The following is a 12,500-nucleotide window of genomic DNA, read 5'->3' as shown; positions in this document are numbered from 1 at the left end:
GACTCTGTGCTCTACTGGTTCTTCGACACTGTGCTCTACTTTTTCTCTGACACTGTGCTCTACTTTTTCTCTGACTCTGTGTTCTACTTTTTCTCTGACTCTGTGCTCTACTTTTTCTCTGACTCTGTGCTCCACTGGTCCTCTGACTCTGTGTTCCACTGGTCCTCTGACTCTGCTGTACTGGTCTCACTGGTCCTCAGACTGTGGAGTAAGGCCATCTTCACCGGCTATAAGCGCGGCCTGAGGAACCAGCGCGAGCACACGGCGCTGCTGAAGGTGGAGGGCTGCTACACGCGGGACGAGGTGGACTTCTACCTGGGCAAGCGCTGCGCCTACGTGTACAAGGCCAAGAAGTGAGTCACCGTCACCTGTTGTGGTCGGCCAATGAAATGCTGCCGTGCGCGGGTAACCGAGCCCTGCGCTGTGTCTGCAGGAACACGGTGACGCCCGGTGGAAAACCCAACAAGACCCGCGTGATCTGGGGCAAGGTGACCCGGGCCCACGGCAGCAGCGGGATGGTCCGGGCCAAGTTCAGGAGCAACCTGCCGGCCAAGGCCATGGGCCACCGCATCAGAGTGGTGAGTTCAGGGACCGCCTGTAAGAGTGAGCTTTTTATCAGGGTGTTGAATTCAGGGACTGCTGTTAGCGTCAGTGCTCTTTATCAGGGTGGTGAGTTCAGGGACCGTCTGTTTAATTCTGATGGCAGGAGTGAGATGTTTCAGATACTGGTCTACTGTTTTATTCTGACGGTGCGACTTCCTGTCTACTTCCTGTTCCAGATGCTGTATCCCTCTCGAGTGTAACGAGGAACCTTCCGATGATGTTTGTACAGAAACAATAAAACTGATGTCGAGTCAAACTTGTGTCTTGAGTCTTCATCATCGTGATCAATATGTCTGATCAATGTGTCTGATCGTATTAACCACAAAACTAAACATTAGATATGAAACTCAAATAGATCAGTGTTTCAGTCTGAGGTCTCAGAATAAACGTGTTCCTGGAGGTCTACATGTTTATATTTAACTTATTGTTGAGGACAACCGATTGTCCTTTTTGCAGTTGTTGGATGTCATATTTATTGAAACTTTTATATAAATAACTGAAGATGGTTGTCATTCTCTCTCTTATGATTGGAAGTTATACATTTTGAATGTAATACTTTTTCACAGATGCACTTCATCTGTTATATTTTCTCATTTTACCTTTTAAATATGATCATTTCATTGTGTAAATATTGTTTAATTATTTAAATTGTGTTCATTGGTTATAAATACAACAACGCTGGTCATGTGATCACGGCCCAGTAGTTTGTGACAGAGTGACGTAATCACGTGGTCGCTTCTCTCGTGGAGTAGTCACGTGACCTTTGACCCGCTGCGGCTCCACAGCGCCCCCTCCGGCCGCGGGCTGTCTCGCAGTGACTTCCTGTTTGTCCGCAGCTCTTCTCTGTTGTCCTGTGTCTCTGTGTGCTCTTCCTCCTGCTCCTCTTCCTCCAGTAACCAGACCTACCGGGAGGTTCCGCTCTCAGGGTCCGGGATACAGCTCATGGACCCGGGCTGAGTTCACAGGAGCAGCCGGTGTCTTGGTCCATTAAACTGACTGGTGCTAATACTAACCAGGTTAGTTTAACTAGCCGCACTAGTTAAACTAACGCTACTAGTTCAACTACCTGCACTAGTTAACCGAGCGGCACTAGGTGACTGTGTTCTCGCCTCCCGGACGTTAAAGTGCCTGTTTTTCAAAGCGAGTCTGGTGAGGTCTCCTGAAGCTAAAGCTGAGCAGCTAGCGTCGCTACAAGTGGTTTAAATGTGGTCTGAGTTTAGGTTTAGTTCGAAAAAAACGAGTGAACGTTATATTATCGTCAGGATATTAAAGTGGAGTTGAGTTCTGGTTCTGGTTCTGGTGTCCTCGCGAGATTTAGAGCGGCTGCTGTACTTTAAATCACTCGTTTTCTGAATGTAGTCTGGTGTGCAGGTTTCAGACTGGTTCAATGTCGTCAGCCATCAGCAGACTGTTCTAGAGAGTGTGGGAACCAGGTGGGTCCAGGTGGTCCTGACTGTTGTTGGTCTAGGTCATGAATGTGGCCTGTCCTTCATAAGGGGTCTCAGTCAGTCCTTAAGCCAGGCTTCTTGTTGAAGGGCTGTACTAGTTCCACTGGCCTGGAAGAAGGTGGTCCCTCAAAGCTGGTCCTGGGTTGAAGTGTCCTTATAGCTGGTCTGGTTTCAGACCAGGATCTATAGTAGTCTTTTTGGTTTTGTGAGAACCTGGTTCAACGGGGTTCTGACTGCAGACCATCTCTAGCCCTAGTGTTAAATGCAGTCGGACCTGGACTCTGTGCTGGTGGTGTTGCTGGTCCTGGATGCAGTCGGTCCAGGTCTAAGCGGGGTCTAGTCCCAGGTCCAGCTCAGGATGGCAGAGCTCCACCAGACCCCCACCTCGCTGTGCTGCTGTCGTAAATCCCCGCCGGTCTCTGGGACCCGGTGCGCCGGGGCCTCTGGGTCTCGGACCTCGGCGGGGCCCAGCGCCCCGCGGGGCCCCCTGCTGGACGTGGCCTCGGCGTCTAACTTCCGCTGCTTCCAGCTGCGACACCTGCACCTGGACCTGCGGCTCAACTTCGCCGTGAAGGAGATGAGCGGCTGGACGGTTCTGGACCTGGTCCCGGTACAGCCGGGGATCCAGACCCTGGTGCTGGACTCCCACCCCTCCCTCCTCATCCACTCCATAGACTGTAAGGTCCCCGGGGCCGGGCCGGAGGAGCCGGTTTCCCTCACCTACCGGGTGGACCCGTTCACGGACTACGGGGCCTCGCTGAACATCAGCCTGCCGGCGGCAGCCAAACCGGGTCGCGTGATCCAGATCACGGTCCGCTACAGCACCACGGACGGCCCGGCGGTGGGGAGACCACTATCTGTCACCCCGATGGGTCCTGAGCCACTGACCCGGCGACTGACGCTGTCTCTGTGTGCAGATCTGGTGGCTGGACCCCGAGCTGACCTGCGGCCAGACGCGACCGCTGGTCTTCACTCAGGGCCACTCGGTCTGCAACCGGTCCTTCTTCCCCGGATTCGACACGCCGGCTGTCAAGAGCACGTACACGGCCACCGTGAGGGTGAGTGACCTCTACCTGACCTCTACCACTTTACCTCTACCTGACCTCTACCTGACCTCTACTAGTTTACCACTACCTGACCTCTACTAGTTTACCACTACCTGACCTCTACTACTTTACCTCTACCTGGCCTCTACTAGTTTACCACTACCTGACCTCTACTACTTTACCTCTACCTGACCTCTACATGACCTCTACTAGTTTACCACTACCTGACCTCTACATGAGTACCTGACCACTAATTTACACTACAGTTTCAGTTTCAGTTTAGTTTATTTTGTATAGCCCAAAATCGCAAATACAAGATTTGCCTCAGAGGGCTTTACAATCTGTACACATGACATCCTGTCCCAGAACCTCCAGACATCATCCATGTGGAGGAGGGGGGGGTCAGGTCCAGCTCCAGACAGCCATGATCCATGGAAACTTGAGGCAAGGAAGCACAGAGGCTCCCGGAAAGGAGTAGAGTTAGTAATGTGCATTGAAAGACAATAACTTATCCAGAAGGAGAGAAGAAAGGAGAGGGGAGATGAGAAGAGAAAGAAGAAGAGGAGCTCAGTGTATCCTAAGATGCCCCCAGCAGTCTGGGCCTATAGCAGCATATCTAGGGGCTGGAGCAGGACTAACCTGAGCCAGGCCTAACTATAAGCTCTGTCAAAGAGGAAAGTCTTCAGTCTACTCTTAACTAAGCTGACCGTGTCTGCCCCTCTGATTGAAAGTGGAAGCTTATTCCACAGAAGAGGAGCTTGATAACTGAAGGCTCTAGCCCAAAACCTATTTTTAAGACTCTGGGAACTACAAGTAACCCTGCGTTCAATGAACACAACTCTCTAGTGGGGTAATATGGCACTGCAAGCTCCTTAAGATATAATGGTGCATTACCAGTTAAGGCTTTATAGCTACCTGACCTGTACCTGATCTGTACCTGGCCTCTACCTGACCTGTAACTGACCTCTACCTGGCCTCTACCTGACCTCTACCTGACCTGTACTTGACCTGTACTTGATCTGTACCTGATCTGTACCTGATCTGTACCTGACCTGTACCTGGCCTCTACCTGGCCTCTACCTGACCTCTACCTGACCTGTACCTGGCCTCTACCTGACCTCTACCTGACCTGTACCTGACCTGTACCTGGCCTCTACCTGACCTCTACCTGACCTCTACCTGACCTGTACTTGATCTGTACTTGATCTGTACCTGACCTTTACCTGGCCGCTACCTGACCTGTAACTGACCTCTACCTGACCTTTAACTGACCCGTACCTGACCTCTACCTGACCTCTACCTGGGATCTACCTGACCTGTACCTGACCTGTAACTGACCTCTACCTGACCTGTACCTGACCTCGAGTAGTAGTGTTATTAGCAGCAGTAGTAGTATAATTAGCAGTAGTAGTATAATTAACAGTACTCGTATTATTAGTAGTAGTATAATTAGCAGTAGTAGTATAATAACAATACTCGTATTATTAGTAGTAGTATTAGTAGCAGTAGTAGTATAATTAGCAGTAGTATAATTAGCAGCAGTAGCAGTAGTATTAGCAGTAGTAGTGTTATTAGCAGTAGTAGTAGTATAATTAGCAGTAGTAGTATTAGCAGTAGTAGTATCAGTAGTACCTCTGCCCCCTGCAGGTCCCCGATGGCGTGACGGTTCTGATGAGTGCGTCTCGCAGCTCGTACTCCAAACAGGACCGGGTCTTCCAGTTCTCCATGGAGCAGCCGGTCCCGTCCTACCTGGTGGCCCTGGTGGCCGGGGAGCTGCAGCACGCCGACGTGGGCCCGCGGTCAGTCGGCTGGTCCGCACTGGTCCATACTGGTCCATACTGGTCCATGCTGGTCCATGCTGGTCCATGCTGGTCCATACTGGTCCATACTGGCCCACACTGGTCCATGCTGGTCCATACTGGTCCATACTGGCCCACACTGGTCCATGCTGGTCCATGCTGGTCCATACTGGTCCATGCTGGTCCATACTGGTTCATGCTGGTCCATTATCTGATCTTTTATTAATCCATTATAAACATTTTGATCCTAAAATAATAAAAAAGTAGTTGCTCTGATCTGGTTCCTGATCTGGTTCCTGATCTGGATTCTGATCTGGATTCTGATCTGGTTCCATGCCTCTCTGTTTCCTTCCAGCAGTGTTTGTTTTGGCTCTTGGTTGGAAATGCGTGTTATCACATGTTGTTGTGTTGTTGCTGCAGGAGTCGCGTGTGGGCGGAGCCATGTCTGCTGGCGTGTGCCGTGAAGAAGCTAGGGGGCAGCGTGGAGCGCTGGCTGGGCGTCGCAGAGGAGCTGTTTGGACCGTACCTGTGGGGCAGGTGAGTCACCATCGTCTGTCCTTTAAAAGCATATTTACTATAATTATTATTAACTTGGTGTAAATGAACACATGAACATAACACATTTACATGACTTTTACTACACTTTTTTTTAGAACTTTTCCAGGCAAAATGAAATCCCAAAAGTTTAGAAAAAGTCCAGTAAATGTGTAATGTTCCAATACAGGTCTGGACATAACTAATAATAATAATGATAATGAAGTTGGTTAATGTGTGAATGTCAATGTGGTGAGAATGACACTCCAGCGGTCACAGTGCGTGCACCTGCATCCCGTCGCCCCCCCAGGTGCGACTTGGTGTTCCTGCCGCCGTCCTTCCCCATCGTGGCCATGGAGAACCCCTGCCTCACCTTCATCATCGCCTCCATCTTGGAGAGCAGCGAGTTCCTGCTCATCGACGTGGTGCACGAGATCGCCCACGGCTGGTTCGGCAACGCCGTCACCAACGCCACCTGGGAGGAGATGTGGCTGAGCGAGGGGCTGGCCACCTACGCCCAGCGCCGCATCACCACGGAGGCCTACGGTAGGAGTACTGCTAGTACTAGTACTAGGGCATACGGTAGGAGTACTGCTAGTACTAGTACCGGGGCCTACGGTAGGAGTACTGCTAGTACTAGTACCGGGGCCTACGGTAGGAGTACTGCTAGTACTAGTACCGGGGCCTACAGTAGGAGTACTGCTAGTACTAGTACTAGGGCATACGGTAGGAGTACTGCTAGTACTAGTACCGGGGCCTACGGTAGGAGTACTGCTAGTACTAGTACCGGGGCCTACAGTAGGAGTACTGCTAGTACTAGTACTAGGGCATACGGTAGGAGTATTGCTAGTAGTAGTACCGGGGCCTACGGTAGGAGTACTGCTAGTACTAGTACCGGGGCCTACGGTAGGAGTACTGCTAGTACTAGTACCGGGGCCTACGGTAGGAGTACTGCTAGTACTAGTACTAGGGCATACGGTAGGAGTACTGCTAGTACTAGTACCGGGGCCTACGGTAGGAGTACTGCTAGTACTAGTACTAGGGCATACGGTAGGAGTACTGCTAGTACTAGTACCGGGGCCTACGGTAGGAGTACTGCTAGTACTAGTACTAGGGCATACGGTAGGAGTACTGCTAGTACTAGTACTACTACTGAGGCATACGGTAGGAGTACTGCTAGTACTAGTACTAGGGCATACGGTAGGAGTACTGCTAGTACTAGTACTAGGGCCTACGGTAGGAGTACTGCTAGTACTAGTACTACTACTGAGGCCTACGGTAGGAGTACTGCTAGTACTAGTACTGGGGCCTACGGTAGGAGTACTGCTAGTACTAGGGTCTACGGTAGGAGTACTGCTAGTACTAGTACTACTACTGAGGCCTACGGTAGGAGTACTGCTAGTACTAGTACCGGGGCCTACGGTAGGAGTACTGCTAGTACTAGTACCGGGGCCTACGGTAGGAGTACTGCTAGTACTAGTACTAGGGCATACGGTAGGAGTACTGCTAGTACTAGTACTACTACTGAGGCATACGGTAGGAGTACTGCTAGTACTAGTACTACTACTGAGGCCTACGGTAGGAGTACTGCTAGTACTAGTACTGGGGCCTACGGTAGGAGTACTGCTAGTACTAGTACTGGGGCCTACAGTAGGAGTACTACTAGTACTAGGGCCTACGGTAGGAGTACTGCTAGTACTACTACTGAGGCCTACGGTAGGAGTAATGCTAGTAATACTACTGAGGCCTACGGTAGGAGTACTGGTACTCATTGAGTACTTTTTGCCCCGCCCCTCGTCTGCAGGTGAGGCGTTCACTTGTCTGGAAACTGCCGTCCGATTGGACGCTCTGCACAGACAGCTGCGTCTCCTTGGAGACAACAACCCTGTCAGCAGACTGCAGGTCAAGTTTGAGCCAGGTACCTGTCTGTCTCTCTACCTGTCTGTCTCTCTACCTGTCTGTCTCTACCTGTCTGTCTCTCTACCTGTCTGTCCTCTAACCTGTCTGTCCTCTAACCTGTCTGTCTCTCTACCTGTCTGTCCCCACCTGTCTGTCTCTCTACCTGTCTGTCCTCTAACCTGTCTGTCCTCTAACCTGTCTGTCCTCTAACCTGTCTGTCTCTCTACATGTCTGTCCTCTAACCTGTCTGTCCTCTAACCTGTCTGTCTCTCTACCTATCTGTCCTCTAACCTGTCTGTCCTCTAACCTGTCTGTCCTCTAACCTGTCTGTCCCCACCTGTCTGTCTCTCTACCTGTCTGTCCTCTAACCTGTCTGTCCTCTAACCTGTCTGTCCTCTAACCTGTCTGTCTCTCTACATGTCTGTCCTCTAACCTGTCTGTCCTCTAACCTGTCTGTCTCTCTACCTGTCTGTCCTCTAACCTGTCTGTCCTCTAACCTGTCTGTCCTCTAACCTGTCTGTCCTCTAACCTGTCTGTCTCTCTACATGTCTGTCCTCTAACCTGTCTGTCCTCTAACCTGTCTGTCTCTCTACCTGTCTGTCTCTCTACCTGTCTGTCTCTCTACCTGTCTGTCCTCTAACCTGTCTGTCTCTCTACCTGTCTGTCTCTACCTGTCTCCAGGTGTGAATCCCAGCTCTCTGATGAATCTCTTCACTTATGAGAAAGGATTCTGTTTTGTGGCGTATTTATCTGAACTTTGTGGAGACGTGAGACGTTTTGACTGCTTCCTGAGAGTGAGACACACACACACACACACAGAGACACACACACACACACACACACACACACACACACACACACACAGACACACACACACAGAGACACACACAGACACACAGAGACACACAGAGACACACACACACACAGACACACAGAGACACACACACACACACACAGAGACACACACACACACACACACACACAGACACACACACACAGAGACACACACAGACACACAGAGACACACACACACACACACAGACACACAGAGACACACACACACAGACACACAGAGACACACACACACACACACACAGACACACACATACACACACACACACATACACACACAGAGAGACACACATACACACACAGAGACACAGAGAGACACACATACACACACAGAGACACACACACATACACAGAGACACACATACACACACAGAGACACAGAGAGACACACATACACACACAGAGACACACACACACACACAGAGAGACACACACAGAGAGACACACATACACACACACACACACACACACAGAGAGACACACACAGAGACACACACACACACACACACAGAGACACACTCACTCACTCTCACACACACAGATACACGTTTTTTTTATTATTTTTTATATGATTATTATGATTATGATTATTATTTCCAGGACTACATCTCAGAGTTTAAGTTCCAGAGCGTCGTGGCTCTCGACCTCATCGACTTCTTCCTGAGATATTTTCCTGAGCTGAAGGACGCTGGCCAGAGAGAGGGTGAGGACAGAGGACACGAGGGCACGAGGACACGAGGGCACGAGGGCACGAGGGCACGAGGGCACGAGGGCACGAGGGCACGAGGGCAGAGGGGGACATGTAGTGGAGGAAGACAGTAGAGATATATAGAGTACTAAAGTGAAAGTACCTCAGCGTCATGTACGCAGTAATGTTACAGATGAAACAGTGACATCACTTCCTGTCCAGGTCTGGAGTTCGAGCGCTGGCTGAGCGGGTCTGGACCTCCTCTGTTCCAGCCGGACCTGTCAGCAGGGGGCGCTCTGACTGCGCCGGTGCAGCAGCTGTGTGAGCTGTGGGGGGCCGGACACGCCCCCACCGCCCACAGCCTGCTGACCTTTGACCTCTCAGCCTGGAGCACCTTCCAGATCGTGCTGTTCCTGGACCGCATGCTGGACCGGTCCCCTCTTCCCCAAGGTACTGGAGTACTGGAGTACTGTGGAACTGTAGTACTGTAATACTGTTATACTGTAGTACTGTAGTAGTGCAATACTGTAATGTACTACTGTAATACTGTAATTTACTACTATAGTACTGTAATACCGTAATTTACTACTGTAGTACTGTAATACTGGAGTACTGTAGTAGTGTAATACTGTAGTACTGTAATGTAGTACTGTAATGTAGTAGTGTAATACTGTAGTAGTGTAACACTGTAGTACTGTAATGTAGTACTGTAATGCTGTAGTACTGTAGTTACAATGTGAAATACGACACATTTAATACAATATAAATAGTATAAAATAATAGTGTGGATAACCAAACACAGTCTGTCTCTCTTCCTCTCTGTCTCTCTGCCTGTCTGCCTGTCTCTCTACCTGTCTGTCTGTCTCTCTACCTGCCTGTCTGTCTGTCTCTGCCTGTCTGTCTGTCTCTCTGCCCGTCTGTCTCTCTACCTGCCTGTCTGTCTGTCTCTCTGTCTCTCTGCCTGTCTGTCTCTCTACCTGCCTGTCTCTCTGTCTCTCTACCTGTCTGTCTCTCTACCTGCCTGTCTCTCTGTCTCTCTGCCTGTCTGTCTCTCCACCTGCCTGTCTGTCTGTCTCTCTGCCTGTCTGTCTCTCTACCTGCCTGTCTGTCTGTCTCTCTGCCTGTCTGTCTCTCTACCTGCCTGTCTCTCTGTCTCTCTGCCTGCCTGTCTCTCTACCTGCCCGTCTGTCAGACGTGATGTCCAGCCTGTCTGTCTGCTACTCGTCTGTGTTTGATGGTCTGAACGCTGAGGTTCAGATCCGCTGGCTGCAGATGGTGGTGAGGAACTCCTTCTACCCCGAGCTGCCGCGCGTCCGGGCCTTCCTGCACAAGCACGTGAGTACTTGTACTGTGTACTTGTACTGCACTGTGTACCACTACCTACTACTACCCTACGACCTCTGTAGGACTCAGCCTTAGAGATAGGGTAAGGAGATGAGGTTCCTCTGTAGGGCTCGGCCTTAGTGGGTAAGGAGATGAGGTTCCTCTGTAGGGCTCGGCCTTAGTGGGTAAGGAGATGAGGTTCCTCTGTAGGGCTCGGCCTTAGTGGGTAAGGAGATGAGGTTCCTCTGTAGGGCTCGGCCTTAGTGGGTAAGGAGATGAGGTTCCTCTGTAGGGCTTGGCCTTAGTGGGTAAGGAGATGAGGTTCCTCTGTAGGGCTCGGCCTTAGTGAGTAAGGAGATGAGGTTCCTCTGTAGGACTCGGCCCTAGTGAGTAAGGAGATGAGGTTCCTCTGTAGGGCTCGGCCTTAGTGAGTAAGGAGATGAGGTTCCTCTGTAGGGCTCGGCCTTAGTGAGTAAGGAGATGAGGTTCCTCTGTAGGGCTCGGCCTTAGTGGGTAAGGAGATGAGGTTACTCTGTAGGGCTTGGCCTTAGTGGGTAAGGAGATGAGGTTCCTCTGTAGGGCTCGGCCTTAGTGGGTAAGGAGATGAGGTTCCTCTGTAGGGCTCGGCCTTAGTGAGTAAGGAGATGAGGTTCCTCTGTAGGGCTCGGCCTTAGTGAGTAAGGAGATGAGGTTCCTCTGTAGGGCTCGGCCTTAGTGAGTAAGGAGATGAGGTTCCTCTGTAGGACTCGGCCCTAGTGAGTAAGGAGATGAGGTTCCTCTGTAGGGCTCGGCCTGAGTAACTACTTCCTGTCTGCAGACCTCCAGGATGTACACGGTGCCGCTGTATGACGACCTGGTTGCCGGGGTGATGAAGTGTGTTGCCGTGGAGATTTTCAACCAGACTCAACGCCGCCTGCATCCGAACCTCAGACGCACGCTGCAGCAGATCCTGTTCCAGAACCAGAACCAGAACCAGACCCCCACCCAGAACCAGACCAGCTCCACCCAGAACCCACCTGCTCTGTCCGTCCTCTCCCCCTCTCCTCCCACCTTCCCACTGCCGGCTGCCACAGCAACCGCCTCCGCTGCTGCCGCGACGACCACCGCCATCGCTCTGAGAGACGTTAACGTCTCAGCCTGAAGTCCAGACACGTCAGTGAGACGGGTCGTCTGATTGGACGTCAGTGAGACGGGTCGTCTGATTGGACGTCAGTGAGACGGGTCGTCTGATTGGACGTCAGTGAGACTGGTCGTCTGATTGGACGTCAGTGAGACTGGTCGTCTGATTGGACGTCAGTGAGACTGGTCGTCTGATTGGACGTCAGTGAGACGGGTCGTCTGATTGGACGTCAGTGAGACGGGTCGTCTGATTGGACGTCAGTGAGACGGGTCGTCTGATGAAGTAAAATCAGTTGAAATGCGGAACTGAACAGATTTAAGTGTTTGAAACTTGAATGTTTTGACGGTTTCCAGTGTTTTTATTGGTCACTTCATCCGTTAACAGTTTAACTTTTAACTTTATTGATTCTTTTACCATCAGGTGGCTCAGCTGGAGGAGCGATGCCTTCACTGCCTCGTGGTTTTTGAACTGATTTAAATCCTTTAAGAAAACAAGCTTGACGTTTACCTTCTACCTCCTGACGCTAACACGCCTGCAGACCTCGACTCGGGGCTCCGACCGCACGTTTAACTCTTAACATTTAACTCTTTCCATGTAAAACCAGCAGACTTCACCTGAGTGGCCTTAACGCTGCGTTCACTGCCGCTGGGAACCGAGACGTTCGGCAGCAATAAAAAACGGCTTCCTCTCTGAACTCGGATCACTTTGACCAGAAGCTGATCAATAAAGAAACCCAGATTTTATTTATATACTTTGGCACAAAAATGATTGGAAGCCAGAACGTCCCATTGTTCGCAGCTGTCAGTGAACGCCTCTCCAGAGACAGTTTGTAATGAATGTTGAACTACAAATAAACATGTTGGTCTACAAATGGCTTGGTGGATCTTTGAGAACTTTTACAGGTTCCAGCTGGATTTTTGGTGGTTTCTATGGCTCCAAACCTTTATTTTGAAGGAACGGTTTATTTCTCTGCTTTTATTCTTTAAAGATTTCAATAAAAAAATGTAAACGCTGAGTCCTATTTTTCATTAAAAGGCCTTCAGTGTAGGTCCGTGCTACACAACATCCTGCAGGCCCGTGCTACACAACATCCTGTAGGTCCATGCTACACAACATCCTGTAGGTCCGTGCTACACAACATCCTGTAGGTCCGTGCTACACAACATCCTGTTGGTCAGCTAAATGTAT

At 50.6% G+C, this 12,500-nt stretch overlaps 2 protein-coding genes across 4 annotated transcripts in view; both read left to right on the top strand.

The window, feature by feature from the left end:
• rpl35a (ribosomal protein L35a) overlaps positions 1 to 859 on the top strand; it is a 2,321-nt gene extending 1,462 nt beyond the window's left edge. The window contains exons 3-5 of the mRNA XM_068585142.1: positions 201 to 353; positions 434 to 578; positions 780 to 859. Of these exons, the coding sequence (XP_068441243.1) occupies positions 201 to 353; positions 434 to 578; positions 780 to 803 (322 nt within the window). The 3' untranslated portion in view covers positions 804 to 859. The remainder of the gene's footprint in view (positions 1 to 200; positions 354 to 433; positions 579 to 779) is intronic.
• Positions 860 to 1,406: 547 nt separating this feature from the next.
• rnpepl1 (arginyl aminopeptidase like 1) lies at positions 1,407 to 12,319 on the top strand. Of its 3 annotated transcripts, XM_068585388.1 has the most exons (12): positions 1,407 to 1,619; positions 2,302 to 2,892; positions 2,969 to 3,109; positions 4,745 to 4,896; positions 5,317 to 5,433; positions 5,741 to 5,976; positions 7,235 to 7,348; positions 8,011 to 8,123; positions 8,782 to 8,884; positions 9,092 to 9,319; positions 10,062 to 10,204; positions 11,010 to 12,319. In XM_068585388.1, the coding sequence occupies exons 2-12, from the start codon at positions 2,410 to 2,412 to the stop codon at positions 11,331 to 11,333; spliced, it is 2,154 nt and encodes a 717-aa protein (XP_068441489.1). In that variant the 5' UTR covers positions 1,407 to 1,619; positions 2,302 to 2,409; the 3' UTR covers positions 11,334 to 12,319. The 3 variants fall into 3 exon arrangements, with proteins under 3 accessions (XP_068441489.1, XP_068441490.1, XP_068441488.1); XM_068585389.1 differs by having other exon boundaries at positions 1,407 to 2,892; positions 8,011 to 8,096; XM_068585387.1 differs by having other exon boundaries at positions 1,407 to 2,892.
• Positions 12,320 to 12,500: the final 181 nt, after the last annotated feature.

This window comes from Clinocottus analis, unplaced genomic scaffold, assembly GCF_023055335.1.
Source record: "Clinocottus analis isolate CAN_PGR_092001 unplaced genomic scaffold, fCliAna1.0.p SCAF_2, whole genome shotgun sequence".
NCBI lineage: Eukaryota > Metazoa > Chordata > Actinopteri > Perciformes > Cottidae > Clinocottus > Clinocottus analis.
This window is presented reverse-complemented; position numbering and strand designations above follow the sequence as displayed.